The following is a 24,421-nucleotide window of genomic DNA, read 5'->3' on the forward strand; positions in this document are numbered from 1 at the left end:
GACACGAGTCTTCTGAATTTATATGGAATGTTGATGATGGGAAAACAGTGGAAAATATGAAATAAGAAGTTTTATTAGGGACAATTTTGCCTCATAACACCCTGCATATCATGTATCCCTCCACCATGAATGGAGTTTAAAGCTGAAATCTGCTGAAAACGGTCATAAACAATGTGGGATATAAATGAAGGTAAAATAGTGGAAAATCTAAAGAAATGAAACGTAAAAGGCAGTTTTAAGACGCTCTGGCGCTTTTATGTGATGTAGCAGTTTAATCTGTGGGCGACTCTGTGTAGAGAATGGCCGAGTCGGAGGAGCGAGCCACTCAGACGTTTCGGGGGGAGAGGATGACCTGGATCTCCCCCATCTCTCTGGATGAGCTGCTCCAGCTGAAGAGTCAACACCCACAAGCCCCCGTCGTCATGGGCAACACTAATCTAGGTATTTTTACCTCACTGAGCTTTGAGCTGCCAGCTCGGCGGCTCCTGACGGCTGATGGAGGAAGGAAGCGCATCCACAGACGTTTCCATGTTTTGTTGATATGTTGCCACATCCTCTACAGAAAACACACGTATGTCATAAAATGTGCATCAACGTTTGACGTGATATTTATTAAAGTTCATGCAGTTTGAGAGAAATTTTAAACTCCTACCCACATGATCCTTAAAGCCAGACTGTCCGGTCCAAACCTGGACACCTGGCAACCCTGCCTCACTTTCACCTCTTATACACCCGGGTATATTTTGGTTTGTCCACCTGAATTTACATAATCAAGTCATGAGGCTAATTATTCAGTAACTGCAGGAAATAAATGTAATTATTTATTTATTTTATTTATTTATTCATTTTTTTGTAAAACTTCAAATGAGCAGAACGTGTGTTTTATGATCTCCACATATCACTACACGCTCACGATTCACTGCTGAGAGCCAAAAATCTTGTTGTTTTCTAAAAGTGATGTTTCCAGAGCAGATCACTGAAGAGACTCCGTCTGTTTATAGTTTAGAGCCCAGATTTGGGGAAAAACAGGTCGACTTTCAGTAGAAAAACAAAGTTCAGCTTCTTTTATTATAAGGGTTTAAAATGACATCACCGTCTATTAGACTGGAGAGAAGAGCTACAGCCTCACACGACGCCCAGCTTCTGAATGGAGCTTATGGAGTATGAACGTTATGAAGAACATGACCGAGTGGGTTTGGGACCACCGGTGGTCTCGAGGAGTCTGAAACGTGAGAAAGTGTGAATGTTAGTGAAACTGCACTGTTGTTTGTGGTGAAGTCTTAAACGGTGGTGAATTAGATGCCGTGACCTGTTATAACAGCTGATGAACTGATTGACCTGCTGTCCTGATTTTACTGTCTGATGTTTTTATCAGGGCTGGACATAAAGTTTAAAGGCGTCATCCATCCCATAATCATATCAGGCTTTCGTGTGCGGGAGCTGTTTGAGGTCACGGAGAAGCCGGAAGGTAAGTGTCCAGAACACTAAGGGAGGTGGGAAGGCGTTTTGGGTTGGCGCTGTCCACTTTATCGGCTCCACTGACCGTATAGACCCAGTAGCACAGTTACAGACTGTAGTCCATCTGTTGCTCTGATACTCTGTTACCCTGTTCTTCAGTGGTCAGGACCCCCATGGACCCTCACAGAGCAGGTACTGTTTGGGTAGTGGGTCACTCTCATAGTCAATCTGGGCAGCGTCCTGTGGGCGGCGTCCTGTGGGCGGCGTCCTGTGACCACTGATGAAGGACGAGAGGATGACCAACCCAACCTCCATCAATCTCGTATCAGTGCCAGACTCTGCGTGTGTGTGTGTGTTGCAGGTGTGTGTATTGGAGCGGGCTCTAGTCTGTCCACCGTGCGGAGTGTGTTGGAGAAGTGTGTGTGTTCTCTCCCTGCTGAACACACACAGACACTCGCAGCGCTGCTGGAGCAGCTGAGCCACGTCGCAGGAGAGCAGATCCGCAACGTTGCTGTGAGTCTTTCACACATACACACACAGTAGAGTCCAAAAGGCAGAGACCAGCCTTCGTTTATTTCATTCCCTGCTGAATGGTTTCCACTGAGACCACTAGTTTCCTGTAGGACGCCATTAGATCCCATTAGGAAACCACATGCATCTGGAATCAGTCCCAGAACACCATTAGAATCCTTCACACTGTGATATCAACCCAACACAACAGCAGAATAGCTTTAGTGTGTGACCAGTAGTGATGCACCAATACCACCGTCTCTCTTCCGATACCGATACCTGATCCTCGAGTACCGGCCGATACTGAGTACCGACACCCACACTAACTCTGTCTAACCTTATTAGCATATTAGTCTTGATATTCATGCAGTTTGACTTTTTAAAAGTTTCATTTTAGTCCAAACTGTGTCCTCTATCATTAATAAAGCATTTACCTGTAATCGTCATGTTTTAATGTATAATCTAACAACTTTAGATGCCTAAGGCTGTTGATTATGTAAATGTAATGCCGTAAATGTAAATGATTATAAGAGTGATGTTTAACATATGAATGTAAAATATGTTTGTGTAAAGCAGTTAAAACAGAACTGAATGACACGCAGATAAACCTGCGACGCACATCTCAGACGCGATTCCTTCGCACGTACGTTCATCACAGTGCTGCCTTCTGAGGCACTGACTTATGAGGCACCAAGGCATCAAGACAGCTGCCTTCAGTTTTGTGCACAGCGTTTGACACGCAGGCCAGTTTCTGGTTCAAATCGGGTTCTGAAAAGGCGCATCACAGGTGGGGTGAATGGACAAGCAGGCCCGGCTAGTGGGCTGCTATGCTAAAGGCTAAACCAAAGCTAAAGATTACCTCAGGATTACCTCAGTGGTGGTTTCTTCCACATGTCTCTCTAATGTTCAGTCCCTCACTAACAGCCGGGACTAACAGTAACTCATTGTTCAGTGAATTTTAACCAGTGGGTTTCAGGGCAGTTAACAGAGCAAGACGCATCCAGGGCCAATGATTACAGGGCGAGGGTACAGATCACTGAAAGAAGCGAGTCAGCTGTTGAGGTGAGGAGCTGCCACTGGTGTGTTTTATGCTGTTTTCATGCAGCTCTATGTTGTGTATTTGTGACATATCAGTGAAACCAATGGCTTACATAGAATTCCAAACAGTAATCACCCACTTCTATTGCCTTTATACGGCGTCAAGCACCAGTATCGGCATCAGTGCTGATACGGCATCATATTGCTGCAACTCTGGTAACCAGGTAGGCGTGGAGGCAGGACGCAAGTGTGAGTGTCTTACATTAAAGTCCAGGTTACAGGTTAATTAGAGGGTCCCAGCATGGCTGAGATGTCCTGACCAAGAACAAGAAACAGAAAATTAGAGACTGACAAACTGAGAAAACGAAACTAAACGGGAAAAGACAAGAAACTATCCAAGAAATCCACGCAGTTCCCGGCAAGAACAAGGCGGACCGGAGGGGTTTACATACACTGAACAGAGCTGGACACATGGACTAGTGATACAACACAGGCGAGTTAAGTAACAAAAAAAAGGGCGGAGCCACAGAGCAGCAGGCCAATGAAACAGAAGCACATGGATAGACGGACAAATGCAAACAGACGGAAACAGAGCGAGGATGTTACACAGTGAAAATTGGACACCAGAAAATTCAGTGGTTTTAGTGATTTCTGTTCAGCAGGACTGAATTTTTAGGACATTTTTGGAACCAAAATGCTGTAAATTTACAGTATTTATGGCACAGTAATATACTGGTTTGTTATTTTACAGGATCGTACTGTAAAAGATTGGGCATTTACAGAGTAACATACCAGACAACGCAATTTACAGTAATATACCAGCAGCCGAGTTTACAGTAAAGTTCTGTAAATTAACAGTAAATAATTGTAAACACAATATTCAGTTAATTACTGTAAAATATTGACTTTGATTATACAGAAAACTTACGCCCATAAATCACTAATTCTTACCGTTACCTTTTCACAGAGAATTTCACGTTCATGAGTTTCTGTCTGTGTCTCTGTCTGTCTGTGTCTCTGTCTGTGTCTCTGTCTGTGTTTGTGTCTTTGTGTCTCTGTCTGTGTCTCTGTCTGTGTTTGTGTCTCTGTCTGTGTCTCTGTCTGTGTCTCTATCTGTGTTTCTGTCTGTGTCTCTGTCTGTGTTTCTGTCTGTGTTTCTGTCTGTGTCTGTGTCTCTGTCTGTGTCTCTGTCTGTCTGTGTCTCTGTCTGTGTTTCTGTCTGTGTCTTTGTGTCTCTGTCTGTGTCTCTGTCTGTCTGTGTCTCTGTGTCTGTGTCTCTGTCTGTCTGTCTCTGTCTGTGTCTCTGTCTGTGTCTCTGTGTTTGTCTGTGTCTCTGTCTGTGTCTCTGTCTGTGTCTCTGTCTGTGTCTTTGTGTCTCTGTCTGTGTCTCTGTCTGTGTCTCTGTCTGTGTCTTTGTGTCTCTGTCTGTGTCTCTGTCTGTGTTTACAGACTCTGGGTGGTAACATTGCGAGCGCGTATCCAAACTCCGATCTGAATCCTGTTCTAGCTGCTGGTAGATGCTCCGTAGTGCTGCAGTCCAGAGGTGAATGAGGCGCTCACTGTTATTTCCCAGTTCATTTGACTGAGTTCTGTATTTCTATTATACACAATTTGCCCCGTTTGTCTCTTAATTCAGTGACACTTTACCTGAAGCCTGCTTACATCAGCACTTCATAACGTGCGTAAGCTCTGCATAAAGCATTTAATAAGCAGTACAATCAGACGATAAGAGAGCAGTGGCGTCGGTTTAATGTGGCGACGCTTTTCATGTATAACTGATGCCGTTAGATCACAGAGCATAAAGACAAACGAGCACAGTTAATATGTTGATGCTGTAGGGCAAAACCTTCCGTCTCCGTTTTTCTCTATTTATTATTTTTTTACAAAAACGTCTTTTTGCACTCATTTCCATTAAAAGCTCAAGTCTTCCTAATTTTTCCTTCTCCGGTTTTGGGGCTTTTGTTCAGAGATGGAATGTTTGTTTTCCTTTGAATCCTTCACTGCAGTTCCGTTCATGCAGATTTATGGAGTTTGATGCTTTTATGCAAATTCTACTGATATTTATTCCCTTGATTACTCTGTTATGGTGCGTCATTCCCAGGTAATGCTGATCATTTGTGTGTGATTCCAGAGGGAAAACGGGAAGTTCCTCTGGATAAGGATTTCTTTGTGGGCTTTGGAAAGACGGTTCTGAAACCGGACGAGATTGTGCTGTCCGTTTTCATCCCAGTGTCCAGAAAGGTGAGGTTTCTACTGTAAAGAATCAGAATCTCTGTGCTGGTGAAAGTCGTGTGTATATAAGAGTCTTGCACGCTAGTGTGTTTGGGATGACCCCGTCCTCTCGTCCTGCAGGGTGAGGTCGTTCGGGCGTTCCGTCACGCTCCCCGTAAGGAGAACGCTCTGGCCACGGTGAACGCCGGCCTGCGCGTGTGGTTTGAAGAGGGTTCGAATGTGGTGAAGGAGATGAGTGTTTATTACGGGGGAGTGGGACCCTGCACGGTCAGCGCAGAGAGGACCGTCCAGCAGGTCATCGGCAGGTAAACCAGCCTGACGACACAGTAACAACAATAATATCAGAGACTCTGTCAGAGGAACACGACGGTAACGTGGATTTGCTGTGTACTGGACAGACGTACACAGCGTTTCCAGGCACACGGGGGACTTTTATTCTGCTTCTTTCGGCTTGTTTGTGTGTGTTTTGTGGCAGGCCGTGGAACGAGGCGACGTTGAGTGACGCGTACAGGGCTCTCGTTGATGAGGTCACTCTAGGGGCGTCTGCTCCGGGGGGTAAAGTGATGTTCCGCAGGTCTCTGACCCTCAGCCTGCTCTTCAGGTTCTACCTGCATGTCCTGCAGCACCTCAAAGACACGGTACGCCCTCCTTCTGTCACCTGGTTCTATCCTACTTACCTGGTCCCACCCCACTAGTCTGGCTCCGCCCCCACTCATCTGATCTCATCTCCCTAATTGGTCCCTCCCAGTTTATCTCCTAATCCCCTAATGTCGTATCCTTTACTTGGTCCCACCCCACTTGTCTGGCTCCGCCCCCACTCACTTAATCTTGTCTCCCTTACCTGGTCCTATCCGGCTCATCTGACCCCTCCCCCACTTACCTGATCTCATCTCCCTGGCTTGGTCCCCCACCGCCCAGTTTTAGACTCTTCACCTTGTACAGTGAAATGATTTACATCTCAATAGTGATATACAAAACTGTTTTATTTATTTATTTATTTATTTATTTATTTATTTGCATGCAGTGATGCCATATATCTGACTGTGTAACTGTGTTGTCAGAATGTGTGTGAGGGGGAGATTCCCTCAGAGCAGCTCAGTGCTGTGGAGCGCCTGCCCAACATCATCCAGCCCAGCTACCACGAGTTCCAGGTATTGAACGACGCCGCTTACAGAAACATGCAGGCCAAAGCCGACAAACCGCAGCTGAGCACTGGGTGAAAAACTACGCCTGTAGTTAGATCGACCGTAACGTCCCACATCTAACGGCGTGTAAATAAACAGTCGTAGATTTTCTGATGCAGATTCAGTCTTTTAGTTTTTTGCCCTTAACTGTGCAGGTTTGTTCTCTGATCTGCATATTGCTGCATATTTAGGGAAAATAAAGAGCTCACATTAATAACGGGGCGGATCTCAGCCAGTTTGATGCCTTCATTTGCATAAAACCCACAGAGTAAACAGCCAAGCTGAACCACTAAACAGTAAACAAATGTGCTGTTTTTGGTTGGTGGACTGTTCTCAGTCCAGCAGCGACACTGAGGTGTTTAAAAACTCCAGCAGCACTGCTGTGTCTGATCCACTCAGACCAGCACAACACACACTAACACACCACCACCACGTCAGTGTTACTGCAGTGCTGAGAATGACCCACCACCCAAGTAGTACCTGCTCTGTGAGGGTCCGTGGGGGTCCTGCCCACTAAAGAACAGGGTACAGAGAAACAGATGGACTACAGTCTGTAACTGTAGAGCTACAGAGTGAGACGGTCAGTGGAGCTGATACAGTGGACAGTGAGTGGAGATGCAGGGGGTGATTGAACACCTGTAACCATGTGCATGTTCATGTGTGTAGGATGTGCCGAGTGGTCAGTCGGAGCAGGACCCCGTGGGCCGGGCGGTTCAGCACCAGGCGGCGCTGTCGCACGCCACAGGAGAGGCCGTATACTGCGATGATTTTCCACGTACGCAGGGAGAGCTGTTCCTGTCTGTGGTCACCAGCGCCAGAGCGCACGCCAGAATCACGTAAACACGCCTCACACACACGCTGCACGTCACATCACGTTAGCGAGGACAGCTCGGAATTCTGATCGGAAGTCTAGAGACCGGTTCATGGGCTAGATTCACATGTAAACCCTTTGGGCATCGAACCAGGAGCTGAAGCTGGTACACCAGGGGAAGATTGTAGACCCCCGTCCTGCTTAAAGGGTCCACATCCAGAGACGTAGCCAAGGGGTGGCCGATGGGGCCAGTGCCGTCATAGTGAAGCGTGGCTGCCCTGCTGGCCACCCCAGTTATGGAAAATGACCATCAGCCGTCAGGAACATTCTGTTTATGAAGAAATGATGGACACATTCTTGTGTGTACGGAGTAAAAACAATGCATGACTTCAAATGTCTTAGCTGACCGCTTGAAGTTCTAACCATCCCACTGAATTGAATTTAGAACCATCAGCCTTCTGGTGTTTACACACTGTGGAATTAGACCTCCGCATTTAACCCGTCCATGCAGTGAAACACCACATACACACTAGTGAACACACACACTAGATGGCCAGCCCTATCCACAGCGCCTGGGGAGCAGTTGGGGATTGGGTGTCTTGCTCAAGGACATTTCAGTCATGTACTGTCAGCCAAGGGGATCGACCCGGCAGCCTTCCGGTCACAGGGCTGGTTCCCTGACCTCCAGCCCACGACTACCCTAAACCCTAGCCCCGCCCACTCACACTGAAGTTATAAGAAGTGTTTCAGCCCACACTGCTTTTTGAATGAAGCACAGCCAATCAGAACAGAGCTTATTTACATACATCAGTCTTAAAGTCACAGTAACCTGAACAGCCCGTTCAGTCGTGTAAAAGTAATTCCTGCTTTTGGATCGTAAAACAGTCGAGGCTATGAGTGGAGATTACAGGAAGAAGAATGTAGGATATTTGATAAAATTAAGCAAAATAAAAGAATGTCTAGTTTATAGAATTTAAGTCGTGTTATTGAAATAACTATTAAGCCAATATTGCTAACAGCAGCTGTAATTACTATGCAGGTGGAGACGTTTGGGCCGTTTGGGCTGTAATTGAGCGCCGTCTGTTTTGTTTCGTTAGCCACATTGACGTGAGCCGAGCTCTGAGCATGCCCGGCGTCGTGGACGTCTTCACCGCTGATGACATTCCAGGCAAGAAGTTCAGGTCCTTCACCGGGATCGACGAGGAGATACTGGCTCAAGGCGAGGTAGAACCGTTTATCAGAACGCTGAGCGAGAAATTCTACATACTTAAAAATGACGGTTCTTCAAGGGTTCTTTAGTACAGGAAATGTTTCTATATATAACCAAAAAAGGTTCTTCTATTGTAACAAGCCTGACATCAAAGCCATAGAAGAACCCTCTTTGGTGCTGTACAGAAAGGAAATGAAGGTTCTGTGCAGGTACATTTTTCATCATCAAGGTATAAACAATGTAAATGTTCCCTCAGAGGTTCTACAGTGGTTCTAACGCCAGATTGTGGAGCTTAAATCAGTTCCTCCAGGTGAAAAGTTGGTATTTGTTCCTTTTCATAACCGAATGTTTTAAAACAGAGCAGTAGAGTAAAAGCCTGGAGGCAAGGCGAGGCGGGGTGTGTGGAGTCAGTCCAGCTTAGAACAGATCATTTCAGTGGATTATGGTTCAGTTATGATCCCTGACATAAGGTACTGAGATGGAGCCTTGAGGGTTCCACCCCAGTGATGAGAGGGGAACTGACCCAGAGATGGTTTAGGGCCTTTATTTCTGAGGGTGTAGAACCATCTCCATCAGTCTGAAGAACCCTTTCGTAATGCAGCAAACCCTTTACTCATGCAGTGGGTTGCTTGAGTGTTCATGGTTCTATGTAGAACCTTCAAGAATGATCTTTTTTTAAGTGTGTCCATAAAGAATAAAATCAAAAACAAGAAAAAAATCTTTCCCAGCAAGCTGATTGGCTCTTTTTATTGAAGGGCGGGACTTCCCCTGCAAACAGAGCCCATGTTTGGCTTTATGAGCTTTGATGTCCATGTTACCCAGTGACCGTCTCCTCCTCCTTTATCACGTCTCCGGCGTTATCAGCTCATTATCAGAGTAATAAGCAGCGGTTATTACAGTTAATGAGTAGACGTGCTATAAACTAATAATAGACTAAATGGTCAGCCGTGTACTTAACTTGATCGTTAATGAATGCTTAATGAGGAGCTAATTACCATATGAATAATGAGTATTTATGTAAAGTGTTACCGTTCAGTATTTCGTGCATGCAGTGCTGTGTATTGGCGTGAATCCGGCTGGGTGGCGGTCACTCCTGCTGTATGTGTATCTCCTGCCTGTCCTCAGGTCACCTGCGTGGGTCAGATGGTCTGTGCGGTCGTCGCCGATACGAAGCCGCACGCCAAGCTAGCGTCCGCAGCGGTGAAGGTCCACTATGAGGACCTGCCGGACAGAATCTTCACTGTAGAGGTCGGTGGTCAGTCGGGGTCGGGGGGGTGAAATGATCATTTGATGCTCTGCTTTATGGAGTTTCTTGAATTTGATCTGAATATTAACCCGGAGAATTCCAGAGTTTTTCATTTGAAGGATTTAATAAGACGAGGTGTTTGATGTGATCAGTTCCGCTCTGTTTACCTGTTTTTGCCTTTTTAATGAATAATAATAGGAACAGTAATAAATGTGAAGCAGTGCTGGATGCCGTCCCTGTAGAAGTCCAGCTCCGTGCTGATGATTGGTTGTGGAGCTGTGTTGTGATCATTACAGTCGCAGGAGTAACTCTGAGCTTCTGAAGGTGGAGAATGCAGGGTGGGGGCGACTCCGTTCAGATGTTAGCTGGTTGATTTTAGAGCCCAGTTGAAGCCTGTCGGCTCTGATTTGACGGTCGTGCTGGAGAAGAAGGCGTTTTTTGATGATTGCTGTGTTTGCAGGAAGCTGTGGAGAAGCGTTCGTTCTTTCTGCCTCAGAGGGAGATTCAGAGAGGAGACGTGACCAAAGCGTTTCAGGAGGCCGATCATGTTTATGAAGGTTAAAGTTCCAAATTAAAGCACAGCCGAATGTTCACGACCACAATGAACACGTTCATAAGTAAATATTAAAGGAAATGGGGAAAAAAAATTAAAGGATTTTTCATTTTCATTCATTTTTAGATGAATTGAGTTCTTTCTGGCTGGTTTTCAGTCGTTTGTTTAACAAGCGTTTCTCCTGGAAACGAGTTCCTTCGTCTAAAGTCATAAAACACTTTCACGCCATAAAATGATTGAAAACAAGTAACAAAGTGTGGAGAATGAACTTTGAACTTTCAAAGAGAAAGTTTTTCAAACTGTAAGCCTGAAGATTTCGTGTGTCTCGCAGGAGAGATCCGGCTGGGGGGGCAGGAGCATTTCTACATGGAAACGCAAAGCATGCTGGTCATTCCGCTTGGGGAGGAGAAGGAGATGAAAGTTTATGCGTCCACTCAGCACCCAACCATGGTCCAGGTACACAGTTCCTACAGTACGTCCAGTTACACTCACAAAACACTGAACATAGCAGTGTCTCCTGTTCTCATCACTGCTTTGATCTTGTCTGTAGGAGGCTGTAGCGGAGACGTTGGGTATTCCGTCCAGTCGCGTGTCTTGCCATGTTAAACGCATTGGTGGGGCGTTTGGGGGCAAAGTGACCAAAACGTCCATTCTGGCCAGCATCACTGCGTTGGCTGCTTGGCGGTGAGTTTGTCTTAACGCCACGTGCAGCGCTGCTGGAAACGAATGGGCTAATTGATGGTGGCTCCGCCCATATCCATGTTACCCTGCAGCGGTTTCCATGGTTACGCTACATGTATTTCTATGGTTGTTTTCATCCATATCTATAGTTGCTCTACACCTGTTTCCATGCTCACATTACACACTTCCATTACCCTACATCCGTTTCCATGGTTACAATACTCACTATTCCCTGGGTACACTAGTCATTTTCACAGCTGTTACGCTTGTTTCTGTGGTAATGCTACACCCATTTCCAGGGTCACGTTGACTCCATTTCTGTGCTGTGCTGCATCTGTTGCCATGGTTACTAGACACACTGTTCTGTGGTTACGCCCACGAAAAGGCGACGAGATTGAGCGAAGTTCCTCAGCTAGTATTGGATTGTTAACTTTATTGTTATTTTGATTTTGTTGGGCGAGCCGGCTCGTTTGGCTGAAGTTCGCCGAGTTAAAACAGCTGTAGAACCCAGTCCTGTAAGAATTTCACAATAATGATGCTTTGCCAAGTAATGTAACGCCATGTTTACGCTGATATACATTACATTATGATTCAAATATTAAAATATTATATTATTGGGAATTATTTGATCTCATTTTTTAATGGGTGATATAAAACGTTTCCAGTGCTTTGGCTCATTCTGCAAAATATAGGCTACTATCTGTATCTATATCCAGTTAAAGAGGATAAATATGACAAAATGTGTGAAATATGTGATAAATTCCCAATAATATAATAAAGTATTGAATTTGATGAATGTGACACTGTAATAAAATAAGGGATTACATTATAATAAAAAAATGACGTTAGCACTTTTTATAATTGGGTTCTACACACTCCCCACCCAAACCTGCCCGGTCTGTGGTTGTGTGGTGCAGGTCGGAGAGGCCTGTGCGGTGTGTGCTGGACAGAGGGGAGGACATGCTCATAACAGGAGCTCGCCACCCAGTTCTGGGGAAATACAAGGTGAAGCTTTTACCTTATTTCTTCATTTAACAGACAGAGTTCCTGCTGATCAGCATCATCAGTTCATGATGTGAAGGCAGTGATTTCCATCTTCTGTCACCGAGTAGCTCTTTAATAAACTCTTTAATGCTGTAGAACTCTTTAGTCACCTCGGTGTCTGTGAGATGTGCACCTGTTTACACTTGGAACAATATATATGTGGTGTTGAGGTGGTTGCTAGGGTGTTCCTGTTTGACTGCTGTAGTGTTGGAGGTGGTTGCTAGGGTGTTTCTATGTGAGTGCTGTAGTGTTGGGGCTGGTTGCTAGGGTGTTGCTGTGTGAGTGCTGGAGTGTTGGGGCTGGTTGCTAGGATGTTGCTGTATGAATGCTTTAGTGTTGGATGTGGTTGTTAAGGTGTTGCTGTGTGAGTGCTGTAGTGTTGGGGCTGGTTGCTAGGGTGTTGCTGTGTGAGTGCTGTAGTGTTGGGGCTGGTTGCTAGGATGTTGCTGTGTGAGGGCTGTAGTGTTGGAGGTGGTTGCTAGGGTGTTGCTGTGTGAGTGCTGTAGTGTTGGAGGTGGTTGCTAGGGTGTTGCTGTGTGAGTGCTCTAGTGTTGGGGCTGGTTGCTAGGATGTTGCTGTGTGAGTGCTGTAGTGTTGGGGCTGGTTGCTAGGGTGTTGCTGTATGAGTGCTGTAGTGTTGGAGGTGGTTGCTAGGGTGTTGCTGTGTGAGTGCTGTAGTGTTGGGGCTGGTTGTTAAGGTGTTGCTGTGTGAGTGCTGTAGTGTTGGGGCTGGTTGCTAGGGTGTTGCTGTGTGAGTGCTGTAGTGTTGGGGCTGGTTGCTAGTGTGTTTCTGTGTGAGTGCTGTAGTGTTGGATGTAGTTGTTAAGGTGTTGCTGTGTGAGTGCTGTAGTGTTGGGGCTGGTTGCTAGGGTGTTGCTGTGTGAGTGCTGTAGTGTTGGGACTGGTTGCTAGGGTGTCGCTGTATGAGTGCTGTAGTGTTGGAGGTGGTTGCTAGGGTGTTGCTGTGTGAGTGCTGTAGTGTTGGGGCTGGTTGTTAAGGTGTTGCTGTGTGAGTGCTGTAGTGTTGGGGCTGGTTGGTAGGGTGTTGCTGTGTGAGTGCTGGAGTGTTGGGGCTGGTTGCTAGGGTGTTGCTGTGTGAGTGCTGTAGTGTTGGGGCTGGTTGCTAGGGTGTTGCTGTATGAGTGCTGTAGTGTTGGAGGTGGTTGCTAGGGTGTTGCTGTGTGAGTGCTGTAGTGTTGGGGCTGGTTGTTAAGGTGTTGCTGTGTGAGTGCTGTAGTGTTGGGGCTGGTTGCTAGGGTGTTGCTGTGTGAGTGCTGTAGTGTTGGGGCTGGTTGCTAGGATGTTGCTGTGTGAGTGCTGTAGTGTTGGGGCTGGTTGCTAGGGTGTTGCTGTGTGAGTGCTGCAGTGTTGGGGCTGGCTGCTAGGGTGTTGCTGTGTGAGTGCTGGAGTGTTGGGGCTGGTTGCTAGGGTGTTGTTGTGTGAGTGCTGTAGTGTTGGAGGTGGTTGCTAGGGTGTTGCTGTGTGAGTGCTGGAGTGTTGGGGCTGGTTGCTAGGATGTTGCTGTTGAGTGCTGTAGTGTTGGAGGTGGTTGCTAGGGTGTTGCTGTGTGAGTGCTGGAGTGTTGGGGCTGGTTGCTAGGGTGTTGCTGTGTGAGTGCTGTAGTGTTGGGGCTGGTTGCTAGGGTGTTGCTGTGTGAGTGCTGTAGTGTTGGGGCTGGTTGCTAGGGTGTTGCTGTATGAATGCTGTAGTGTTGGAGGTGGTTGCTAGGATGTTGCTGTGTGAGTGCTGTAGTGTTGGGGCTGGTTGTTAAGGTGTTGCTGTTTGAGTGCTGTAGTGTTGGGGCTGGTTGCTAGGGTGTTGCTGTGTGAGTGCTGTAGTGTTGGGGCTGGTTGCTAGGATGTTGCTGTGTGAGTGATGTAGTGTTGGGGCTGGTTGCTAGGGTGTTGCTGTGTGAGTGCTGTAGTGTTGGGGCTGGTTGCTAGGGTGTTGCTGTGTGAGTGCTGGATTGTTGGGGCTGGTTGCTAGGATGTTGCTGTGTGAGTGCTGTAGTGTTGGAGGTGGTTGCTAGCGTGTTGCTGTGTGAGTGCTGTAGTGTTGGGGCTGGTTGTTAAGGTGTTGCTGTTTGAGTGCTGTAGTGTTGGGGCTGGTTGCTAGGGTGTTGCTGTGTGAGTGCTGTAGTGTTGGGGCTGGTTGCTAGGGTGTTGCTGTGTGAGTGCTGTAGTGTTGGGGCTGGTTGCTAGGATGTTGCTGTGTGAGTGCTGTAGCGTTGGGGCTGGTTGCTAGGGTGTTGCTGTGTGAGTGCTGTAGTGTTGGGGCTGGCTGCTAGGGTGTTGCTGTGTGAGTGCTGGAGTGTTGGGGCTGGTTGCTAGGGTGTTGTTGTGTGAGTGCTGTAGTGTTGGAGGTGGTTGCTAGGGTGTTGCTGTGTGAGTGCTGGAGTGTTGGGGCTGGTTGCTAGGATGTTGCTGTTGAGTGCTGTAGTGTTGGAGGTGGTTGCTAGGGTGTTGCTGTGTGAGTGCTGGAGTGTTGGGGCTGGTTGCTAGGGTGTTGCTGTGTGAGTGCTGTAGTGTTGGGGCTGGTTGCTAGGGTGTTGCTGTGTGAATGCTGTAGTGTTGGGGCTGGTTGCTAGGGTGTTGCTGTATGAATGCTGTAGTGTTGGAGGTGGTTGCTAGGGTGTTGCTGTGTGAGTGCTGTAGTGTTGAGGCTGGTTGCTAGGGTGTTGCTGTGTGAGTGCTGGATTGTTGGGGCTGGTTGCTAGGATGTTGCTGTGTGAGTGCTGTAGTGTTGGAGGTGGTTGCTAGCGTGTTGCTGTGTGAGTGCTGGAGTGTTGGATGTGGTTGTTAAGGTGTTGCTGTGTGAGTGCTGTAGTGTTTGGGCTGGTTGCTAGGGTGTTGCTCTGTGAGTGCTGGAGTGTTGGGGCTGGTTGCTAGGATGTTTCTGTGTGAGTGCTGTAGTGTTGGAGGTGGTTGCTAGGGTGTTGCTGTGTGAGTGCTGGAGTGTTGGATGTGGTTGTTAAGGTGTTGCTGTGTGAGTGCTGTAGTGTTGGAGGTGGTTGCTAGGGTGTTGCTGTGTGAGTGCTGGAGTGTTGGGGCTGGTTGCTAGGATGTTGCTGTTGAGTGCTGTAGTGTTGGAGGTGGTTGCTAGGGTGTTGCTGTGTGAGTGCTGGAGTGTTGGGGCTGGTTGCTAGGGTGTTGCTGTGTGAGTGCTGTAGTGTTGGGGCTGGTTGCTAGGGTGTTGCTGTGTGAATGCTGTAGTGTTGGGGCTGGGTGCTAGGGTGTTGCTGTATGAGTGCTGTAGTGTTGGATGTAGTTGTTAAGGTGCTCCTGTGTGAGTGCTGGAGTGTTGGGGCTGGTTGCTAGGATGTTGCTGTATGAGTGCTGTAGTGTTGGATGTAGTTGTTAAGGTGTTGCTGTGTGAGTGCTGTAGTGTTGGGGCTGGTTGCTAGGGTGTTGCTGTGTGAGTGCTGTAGTGTTGGATGTAGTTGTTAAGGTGTTGCTGTGTGAGTGCTGTAGTGTTGGATGTAGTTGTTAAGGTGTTGCTGTGTGAGTGCTGGAGTGTTGGGGCTGGTTGCTAGGGTGTTGCTGTGTGAGTGCTGTAGTGTTGGATGTAGTTGTTAAGGTGTTGCTGTGTGAGTGCTGGAGTGTTGGGGCTGGTTGCTAGGGTGTTGCTGTATGAGTGCTGTAGTGTTGGATGTAGTTGTTAAGGTGTTGCTGTGTGAGTGCTGGAGTGTTGGGGCTGGTTGCTAGGATGTTGCTGTATGAGTGCTGTAGTGTTGGATGTAGTTGTTAAGGTGTTGCTGTGTGAGTGCTGTAGTGTTGGGGCTGGTTACTAGGATGTTGCTGTATGAGTGCTGTAGTGTTGGATGTAGTTGTTAAGGTGTTGCTGTGTGAGTGCTGGAGTGTTGGGGCTGGTTGCTAGGATGTTGCTGTATGAGTGCTGTAGTGTTGGATGTAGTTGTTAAGGTGTTGCTGTGTGAGTGCTGTAGTGTTGGGGCTGGTTGCTAGGGTGTTGCTTTGTGAGTGCTGTTAGTGCTTGCTGTAGAACTGAAGATGGTTTCTAGGGTGGTAGTTGTAATGTTATCTTTGGTGCTTGCTGGGGGGGTTGAAGGTGGCTGCAGCAGTGTTCCAGGTGGTTTCTATGGTGTTGCATATTATGTTCTATTCATAAACGTCACTGAAAAGCTGGTGTGACGTTGTGAAAAGTTATGATTCTGCTATAATTAAAACAGGAAAAATGAGGAACAGCACAGGCGATTGGTTGTTGTATTTGCATATTAAGTGGTATAGAGCGATTGGATTTCAGTCTGATTAATTAGTCATGCGTCTGATTGTGAAGTGTAAATGCATAAGGTTAAAATATTATACGTTTACACTCCACACAGAAGAAATGACCAGCTATAAACAGGGTCTAGGTGGGTGCTAAATACTTTTATAAAGCTCTAGAGGAAACCCGCTGACCGCACTGATGGTTGTGTGTCCTCAGGTGGGCTTTATGAGTGACGGCAGAATCACTGCAGCTGACGTTCGTTACTACGCCAACGCAGGACACACGCCCGACGAGTCTGTGCTGGTAAAAACGTACCGACATTTAGAGACAACGAGGATATTTAATTTTTGAGGTTTTGGAAATATGAATATCATTTTACTTGGTTTTTAAATTCCTTCCTATTAGAATTCCTTTAAACATCTGTTCAGTTCATCATGCTGTTTTGGCAGGACAAGCACATGTGATACAAATGTATCACCAAACTTGGTTAACAAAGTTTAGAAAAGGAAGAAAATAATAGTTGAACATTTTTGGTCATGTAAACTGATAAGATGACCCCATTACTCTCTCTCAGGTCATTGAGAAAATCTTGCTCCACATGGACAACGCCTATAACATCCTGAACCTTTGCAGCCAATCGGCTGCCTGCAAGACCAACCTGCCGTCCAACACCGCGTTCCGAGGTTTCGGTGTGCCCCAGACCCTGATGGTTATCGAGAACATGGTCAATGACGTGGCCATGGTGCTCGGCCGGCCAGCTGAAGAGGTCAGAGGTTTCTGCATCATTCATGATTCTTGACGCTAAATAACGTGTATTATCTGGTGATGTGGTCTGAGGGTTCAGTACATTGTGGATGTGCTTCATCCTGTTTGACTGTGTTGGTTCTGCTGTGTTAGATCAGGGAGAAGAACATGTATAAGGAAACTTCACTCACGCACTATAAGATGGAGTTTGATCCGGAGAATCTGCTGCGCTGCTGGGAGGAGTGTAAGGAGAGGAGTGAGCTGGACCGCAGACGTCTGGACGTCGCCCGGTTTAACCAGCAGAACCGCTGGAAGAAGAGAGGAATCGCTGTGATCCCCATTAAATACGGCATCGGCTTCGCTGAGGGATTCCTCAACCAGGTAGTGTAATGGGACAGCAGGGAGGCGGACCCAAGTGCGGGGAGGAAAACCCATGAGAAAGGATCTTAAATGCATCTGTTGAGGTGGTGATGAATTGAGTGATTGTGCACATTGGGATGGCCGGGAAGCACAGGCAAAAATGGGAAAAAACACCTCAATAAATGGGAAATAAAAAAGGTGGGAAAAGGCAAACAAAGGGGACGCTGAAAGCGGCGTGCTTGAACAAAGGCTGGATAGAAAAGAAAAATAAAAGATAAAAAGAAAACAAAATTATGAGCGGAAGGTCAGCTTTATGTGTTACCTGTTTGTGGAACAAACATCTTTTGTTTGGCTTGGAGTCGTTTCTTGTTTAAGCCTTCTTTTTTTTTTGCATACTGTACCGGTCACCCCTTTACAAAGGTGTGCCATGGCCTTAAGCAGAGGAGTCCACAGTTGTGCCATGTTGGGCCTAATCAGCCAGAGGGCTTCTGGGAATTGGAGTTCCCTGAACTTGTGGCACCTCTCCACCGTCACCCTCTGCTGGCAGCCAGCGGCACAGGCTGGGCCCTTACAGGCAGATCAGAGTCAGGCACTGAGTTATAACGTGTCCCAGAACAGGAGCTTAGCAGTGAACTGGACTGTCCAGGCATTTTATTGACCTCATGCTAAATGGGCATTATATGGACACGCCCTCACTACGGAGTGAATGCGCAGCTTGTTACTAGTCTGCTGTAAGGTGCTTCTTATCGAATTTTTGTTATGTTGCTACATGGTTGCTATGGTGTCTCTGGTGGTTGCTAGGGGTTTCTAAGTGGTTGCTATAGTGTTCCAAACAGTTGTTATGGAGTTACTCAGTGGTTGCTAACTAGTGGTGACTAGTTAGTTGCTCCGATGTTGCCAGATGGTTGTGATGGTATCTGTGGTGAATGCTAGGTTGTTGCTACATGGTTGCTATGGTATCACTGGTGGTTGCCAGGGGTTGTTAGGTGGTTGCTATGGTGTTGCTAAGTTCTTGCTATGGTACCCTAGGTGGTTGCTAGATGCTACTAAGCAGCTGCTATGGTACTCCAGGTGGTTCAAGGGTTTCACTGTTGTATTCCAGGTGGTTGCTAAGGTGTTGCTACATAATGGCAGTTGTAGTCCAGGTGGTTGGTAGGGTTTTGATAAGTGGTTATGGTGTTCCAGGTGGTTGCCAGGGTGTTGCTAGGTCATTGCAGGTGCATTCCATGTGGTTGCTGGAGTCAAAATGATGAAAGAAGAAGAAAGAAAGCCTTAATGACGACTGACGCAAGGCTGATGTAGATGCATCATTATGTAACATCCAAATTTTCTTTTTCAAACAAAAAATGTTTGTTTTGGAAATAATTTCACAAATCTGCATACATCAGCTTCACTGTTTACGTTTGTCTTATGCTGTGTTGACATGCTGGAGCTGAGCTCAACTTTCTGTTGAGGGTTGGCACAGGGTTACACAACAAAAACAAATAAGAGTACAGAAGATCCTCCTGACCTTTTGGACCATGAACCATAAACAGTCAGCACTGCTGCCCTCTCTGAAAATCACCCGTTTTCACTAGTAATGCAGTCACAATCACAACCATTTCAGCGCGGCGTGCTGCTGTTGGTCGTGGCACAGAACCACGTTTTCTCAACACGTAAAACAGCGTCAGACGCTAATTTCAAGCTATTAATCATAAGATTTCAGATCAAAATATATTTAAGATTATAAAACGCACACATTTAATCCCTGTGCTGTGTTTTGTGTTCGTTTATATGAAAAGGCGGCTGCACTGGTGCATATCTACAAAGACGGATCAGTGCTAGTGAGTCATGGAGGGACTGAGATGGGTCAAGGCATCCACACCAAGGTCCAGCAGGTACTTCTCTCTCATTCTTCTCTCCAGCTCACTCCATTCGTTCACTGAAGCAGTTCTCACAGTGAGCTTTTCATCCATGGCCTCTGAGATCACCGTGGTTGCAGTTGTATGGTTCCAGGTGGTTGCTAGATCTTTGATAAGAGCCTGTGCTGTACTGTGAGATGCTGGCGCTGGTCTGCTGCAGTTGTTGGTCTGCTGTGTTACGCAGGTGGCCAGCAGAGAGCTGGACGTTCCTCTGTCTATGATCCACATTTCTGAGACCAGCACGAGCTCCGTACCCAACACCTGTCCCTCCGCTGCATCCTTCGGCACCGACGCCAACGGCATGGCTGTCAAGGTAACACACACACACACACACACACACACACACACACACACACACAGTCATAGATTAACCCTTAAAAAACCTTAGAGGGTTCATTTTTGTTACTGCTGGGCTGAAATGATCAGCTTTCCCCTCTAAAGCATGGCTAACCCTGTTAATCGTTTCTAATCAAAGTAGCCTGGTCAGCAGATGTTTGTTTTGTAGGACGCCTGTCAAACTCTGTATAAAAGGCTGGAGCCAATCAGGAAGCAGGACCCCAACGGCACGTGGCAAAGCTGGGTACAGCTGTTTGGATCAAATACTTCTTTTATTAAATGGGGGAAAAACAAGCGCACACACATCCACTATATGACACTTTGGGTGTTTGGTTTCGGTGCAGGTTGCTAAAGCCTTCTTGGAGAGGATCAGTCTGTCAGCTACTGGATTCTACAGGTACAAATAACCAGCTTTTCACTCTCTTTGACCTCGTTCACAGGTTTTCGTAGGATGTTCCAGGGCGTTTTGTGGATTTCTGTTCTTTTTCAGTGTATTTGTGTGTGTGTGTGTGTGTGTGTGTGTGTGTGTGTGTGTGTGTGTGTGTGTTTTTATGTGTTTCTATCAGAGGTCATGACCTGTACATGGACTGGGTGAAGCAGGAGGGAAGGCCGTACGCTTATTTCACCTACGCCGCCTGCTGCAGTGAGGTGGAGCTGGACTGTCTGACCGGAGAATACAGGGTCAGTCACACACTGGCGAATTTACTTTACATACTCATTTAAATGTAATGATATAATACGTAACTTAACCAATCATAGCATGATCACATAATGGATTACATTTATATGAGATTAATAAATGTTATGTGTTCATGTAATTAATTATGTGTACATATTATATGCAAAAAGTTTTTATTTGTGGTTATATTAAGCACTTACTGGCTCAGAAAAGCACTAATTTCATACTAAAAATAATACTAATACAGTAAGCAGTGGTTTTTTGTATGTTAATGTGTTTGTTTAACCGTTTCCTGCCCGGTCCTCAAGACAGCCCAGTGTTTATTGTAGTTATGATCCAATACCTGCCTGATCTAATCAATACTTGGAACTGCTGGTGGAATTCAGTAAATCAGGGCAGTCAGGAGCATCGAGGAGAAATCTGGAATCAAACTTTTCCCAAAAGGTTTTGCAAAACATGATAGTTCTGTAATAACTGCATTTAAATAGATATGAAAGAGAATCGGAATCTGTAGCCAAATGACCATAGAGCCACTCTTAACAGCAGGGTTCTATATAGAACCACTAAAAGGTCTTTTAGCTATATAGAACTATTTACACAGGGTTCTTTTAAAAAGCCTAATACAACATGTCTCCAGCATAGAGAAGAACCTTGTAATCCACATTCCACATTCAGGTTTTCCTTTAATCGATTAAAAACTCATTTCTATGTTTTACTCAGACTGTAAGAACAGACCTCGTCGCCGATATCGGCCAGAGCATCAACCCGTCCATCGACATCGGACAGGTAGGACATCACCCACCTGGGAAAGAGTGCCTTTATATTGTCTTCTACAGCATAGCAGAACCCTTTTTGGTGCCATATAGAACCTTTTTTAAATAGAACCATCTACAACACATTACCCAACAATCTGAAGAACACTTTAATCATGCAAAGGGTTCTTTGAGTGTTCATGGTTCTATATATCCATCCATCCATCCAACCATCCATCCATCCAACCATCCATGCATCCATCGTCATCCGCTTATCCGAGTACGGGTTGCGGGAGCAGCAGCCTAAGCAAAGAGGCCCAGGCCTCCCTCTCCCCCACCACCTCCTCCAGTTCTTCCGGAGGAATACCGAGGCGTTCCCAAGACAGTCGAGAGATATAATCCCTCCAAGGTGTCCTGGGTCTTCCCCGGGGTCTCCTCCCCATGTCTGGAACACCTCCCTGTATAGAACCACCAAAAAAACCCTTGAAGAACTGCCTTTTTTAGGCATGTATGTGTGTCTGTGTGTTCCAGATTGAAGGTGCGTTCATGCAGGGTCTGGGGCTCTACACTATGGAGGAGCTGAAGTTCTCCCCGTCTGGTGTTTTGTACACCCGCGGTCCGGGTCAGTATAAGATCCCTGCGGTCTGCGACGTCCCACTACAGTTTAACGTGTACCTGCTGTCTGGATCCCACAACCCGCACGCCATCTACTCCTCAAAGGTACGTCCGCTGTTCTTTACACCCATGAGCCATAACATCATGACCACCTGCCTAATATGCTGTGATAGCTCTGACCTCCCAAGGTATGGACTCCACAAGACCTTGGAAGACCTAAACAGATGGTCCTTTAAGTCATTTATGTTGCAATTTGAAGCTTCCATGGAATCGGATTTGTTCTAGGACATTCCACAGATGCTGGATCAGATTGAGATCTGGGGAATTTGGAGGCCAGAACAACATCTAGAACTCATGTTCCTCAAAATGTTCCTGAATGATGTGTGTAGTGTGGCAGGTCATTATCCAGCTGAAAGAGGCCATTGGGGAACATCATCACCATGAAGGGTCTGCAATGATCTTTGATGAAGGTGGCACATGTCAAGTTGATGTCCACATGAACGCCTGGACCAGAACATCAGCCAGAACATGTCACTCCCCCTGACATCTTCAACCAGTGCATCCTAGTGCCACCACTTCCCCAGGGAAACACTGCACATGTACACAGCCGTCCATGTGATAAAGGAACTCACTGGACCAGGCGTCTTTCTTCCATCACTCCTGTTTTGACACATGCGTACCTATTATTATTATTATTATTATTATTATTATTATTATTATTATTATAGGCACTTCCGAAGGTCGACAAAGGTCAGTATGCGCACTCTGACCACTCTGCGGCTACGCTGCACTGACACATTCCTCCTGTAACCATTATTGATCATTTCTGCCACAGTAGCTCTTCTGTCTGTTCTGACCAGACTGGACAGCCTTTGTTGCCCATGAGCACTGATAAGCCTTGGGCGCTCAGCACCCTCTCACTGGTTTGTGGTTTGTAGGTAGTCAGTGACGCTGACCGGGAGTGCCCAACAAGTCTTGAGATTTCAGAAATGCCCCGTCCCAGTCTACATCGACTTTGAGAACCGATTGTTGTCTTAACATCTAATATGTCCCAGATCTTCACATATAGAAGACATGAACAATGTTGATTATGAGTGTTCATCCTGTTTTGGCCTGCCAGTGTAGTCTGGCTGTTTTGCAGAGTTGTTTACCGTTGTTTTACTGTTTGTTTCAGGGTATTGGTGAGCCCACTCTCTTTCTGGGCAGCTCTGTGTTCTTTGCGCTGAAGGAGGCGGTGGCAGCGGCTCGGAGCGACGCGGGACTGAGCGGCCCGTTCACTTTACACAGCCCAGCTACACCAGAACGGGCCTGCGTCGCATGCAGCACATGCTTTACACAGATGGTATGTAATGCACTCGAAGACTGTTACCGGTATAAAGTGGGATTTGAACCTGATTTAAACCTGTGGAGGCTTGTTTGGCTGCCTTTACTGTTAGAAATCTACAGTTATTAATGCCGGTTGGTTGTACATTCAGTTTACATTAGTTATTTATTTAAATACTGTTATTATATTTTTACATAAAATACAGTAAACATGGTATATAAGATTATGCATTTAGATTTTTTTAATGCTTATGGAAGTTTGCGTCTGAACTTTTCTGTGTGTTTCAATGTCAAATAGTGACAAAACAGCAAAAATATAAAGGTCAGTTTTTCTTTTTTGCAAAATTAGATTGTACAAATATTTTAATGTTTCCTCAAATTCAAAACATAATAAAATATTTCCTTTTCTGTTTACAAACGAGCTAATCAGGCAGAAATAATTCATAGAAAGCTACATCATGCTTTTAACATTTTGCAAACTGTGAATTCTTTTCCTTACATAGATTAATTTTATTTTGATGTTTGAATTTATGCTTCATGTATCAATGTTTTTGTATTTTTCTCCAGATTCCACAAGCAGAAACAGAAACAACCCAGCCGTGGGCCCTGGAGCTGCCGTGATCCACCCAGAAATCTGATCACTCTGTTATACAACCACTTTTAAAGATGCCTTTGAATGTGTTATATGATTACAGATGAAGAATTTATTCTTTAAAATGATCATAAATCCTTCCAGCATACAATGTATACATGTTAAAATTAACTCTAACTCTCTCATCTAAGATTTCAACCCAAAATTACCTGAAAAAACTGATAAAACCATTAAGAATTCTGGGAAGCTCAGCCTTCTCTACTAAACTAGCACACTTGATTTGTTGATTTCAGTATTATTGTTGAATATGTTCTAAAATTTTCAACACAATGTTCTACTTTGGCCTTCACAGTGTAATATTTCTTTAATTGAAATGACTAAATATTAATTTAGCCACAATCTGTCCATCATTCAAGATCTGACACGTGACTTGGTGGCTTTTTACTAGTCAGATATGTTCCACAATAAAACTCACTCTTTAAGCACTTCATTCAGACGTGTTAGTTTTATTAAGTACATTGTTATGAAGGTAACTGAACATCTACCTCAGTGCCACAGTAATAGATGTGTTGTGTTATCATATTAAAATATTGCAGTATGATCATGTTAGTCCTGAAGATTGCAGTAATTCTTCATTCACAGCCTCTTAATCTCTCTCTGCTGTTACTTCCGGCCAGAGTGCAAAGTTCTTCTGGCTGCAGAACCTGCTGAGTCACTGTCCTACGAGTACAAGCTCAAAAGAAAAGTTTCAGTCAAATGTTTGGAAGTGGTTTTCATAATCATATGATCCTTTCATAACCATGAACATGTCTAAAGGAATTTATGTTTATGTTTTTATGTGTTAATGAATTAATAAGTCAGTAAAACAAGACATTTTTTCCAAGTAATTTTCAATATAGATACTAAATACACAGATACTCAAAGATAC

At 45.7% G+C, this 24,421-nt stretch overlaps 1 protein-coding gene across 2 annotated transcripts in view; it reads left to right on the forward strand.

Annotated features, from left to right (window-relative positions):
• The window catches only part of LOC108414578 (aldehyde oxidase 3-like), a 39,325-nt gene extending 15,231 nt beyond the window's left edge, over positions 1–24,094 (forward strand). For both annotated transcript variants that reach the window (XM_037534501.1, XM_037534502.1), the window contains 27 exons: positions 297–441; positions 1,376–1,468; positions 1,820–1,971; positions 4,456–4,549; positions 5,138–5,247; positions 5,359–5,543; positions 5,714–5,876; positions 6,300–6,389; positions 7,089–7,258; positions 8,331–8,457; positions 9,569–9,691; positions 10,150–10,246; positions 10,574–10,698; positions 10,793–10,926; positions 11,841–11,928; positions 16,408–16,494; positions 16,766–16,957; positions 17,089–17,316; positions 19,077–19,172; positions 19,381–19,509; positions 19,702–19,776; positions 19,877–19,929; positions 20,099–20,213; positions 20,932–20,997; positions 21,495–21,683; positions 22,753–22,920; positions 23,469–24,094. In XM_037534501.1, the coding sequence (XP_037390398.1) occupies positions 297–441; positions 1,376–1,468; positions 1,820–1,971; positions 4,456–4,549; positions 5,138–5,247; positions 5,359–5,543; positions 5,714–5,876; positions 6,300–6,389; positions 7,089–7,258; positions 8,331–8,457; positions 9,569–9,691; positions 10,150–10,246; positions 10,574–10,698; positions 10,793–10,926; positions 11,841–11,928; positions 16,408–16,494; positions 16,766–16,957; positions 17,089–17,316; positions 19,077–19,172; positions 19,381–19,509; positions 19,702–19,776; positions 19,877–19,929; positions 20,099–20,213; positions 20,932–20,997; positions 21,495–21,683; positions 22,753–22,920; positions 23,469–23,522 (3,348 nt within the window). In that variant the 3' untranslated portion in view covers positions 23,523–24,094. The remainder of the gene's footprint in view (positions 1–296; positions 442–1,375; positions 1,469–1,819; positions 1,972–4,455; positions 4,550–5,137; positions 5,248–5,358; positions 5,544–5,713; positions 5,877–6,299; positions 6,390–7,088; positions 7,259–8,330; positions 8,458–9,568; positions 9,692–10,149; positions 10,247–10,573; positions 10,699–10,792; positions 10,927–11,840; positions 11,929–16,407; positions 16,495–16,765; positions 16,958–17,088; positions 17,317–19,076; positions 19,173–19,380; positions 19,510–19,701; positions 19,777–19,876; positions 19,930–20,098; positions 20,214–20,931; positions 20,998–21,494; positions 21,684–22,752; positions 22,921–23,468) is intronic.
• Positions 24,095–24,421: the final 327 nt, after the last annotated feature.

Source organism: Pygocentrus nattereri, chromosome 25 (assembly GCF_015220715.1).
Source record: "Pygocentrus nattereri isolate fPygNat1 chromosome 25, fPygNat1.pri, whole genome shotgun sequence".
Taxonomy (NCBI): domain Eukaryota; kingdom Metazoa; phylum Chordata; class Actinopteri; order Characiformes; family Serrasalmidae; genus Pygocentrus; species Pygocentrus nattereri.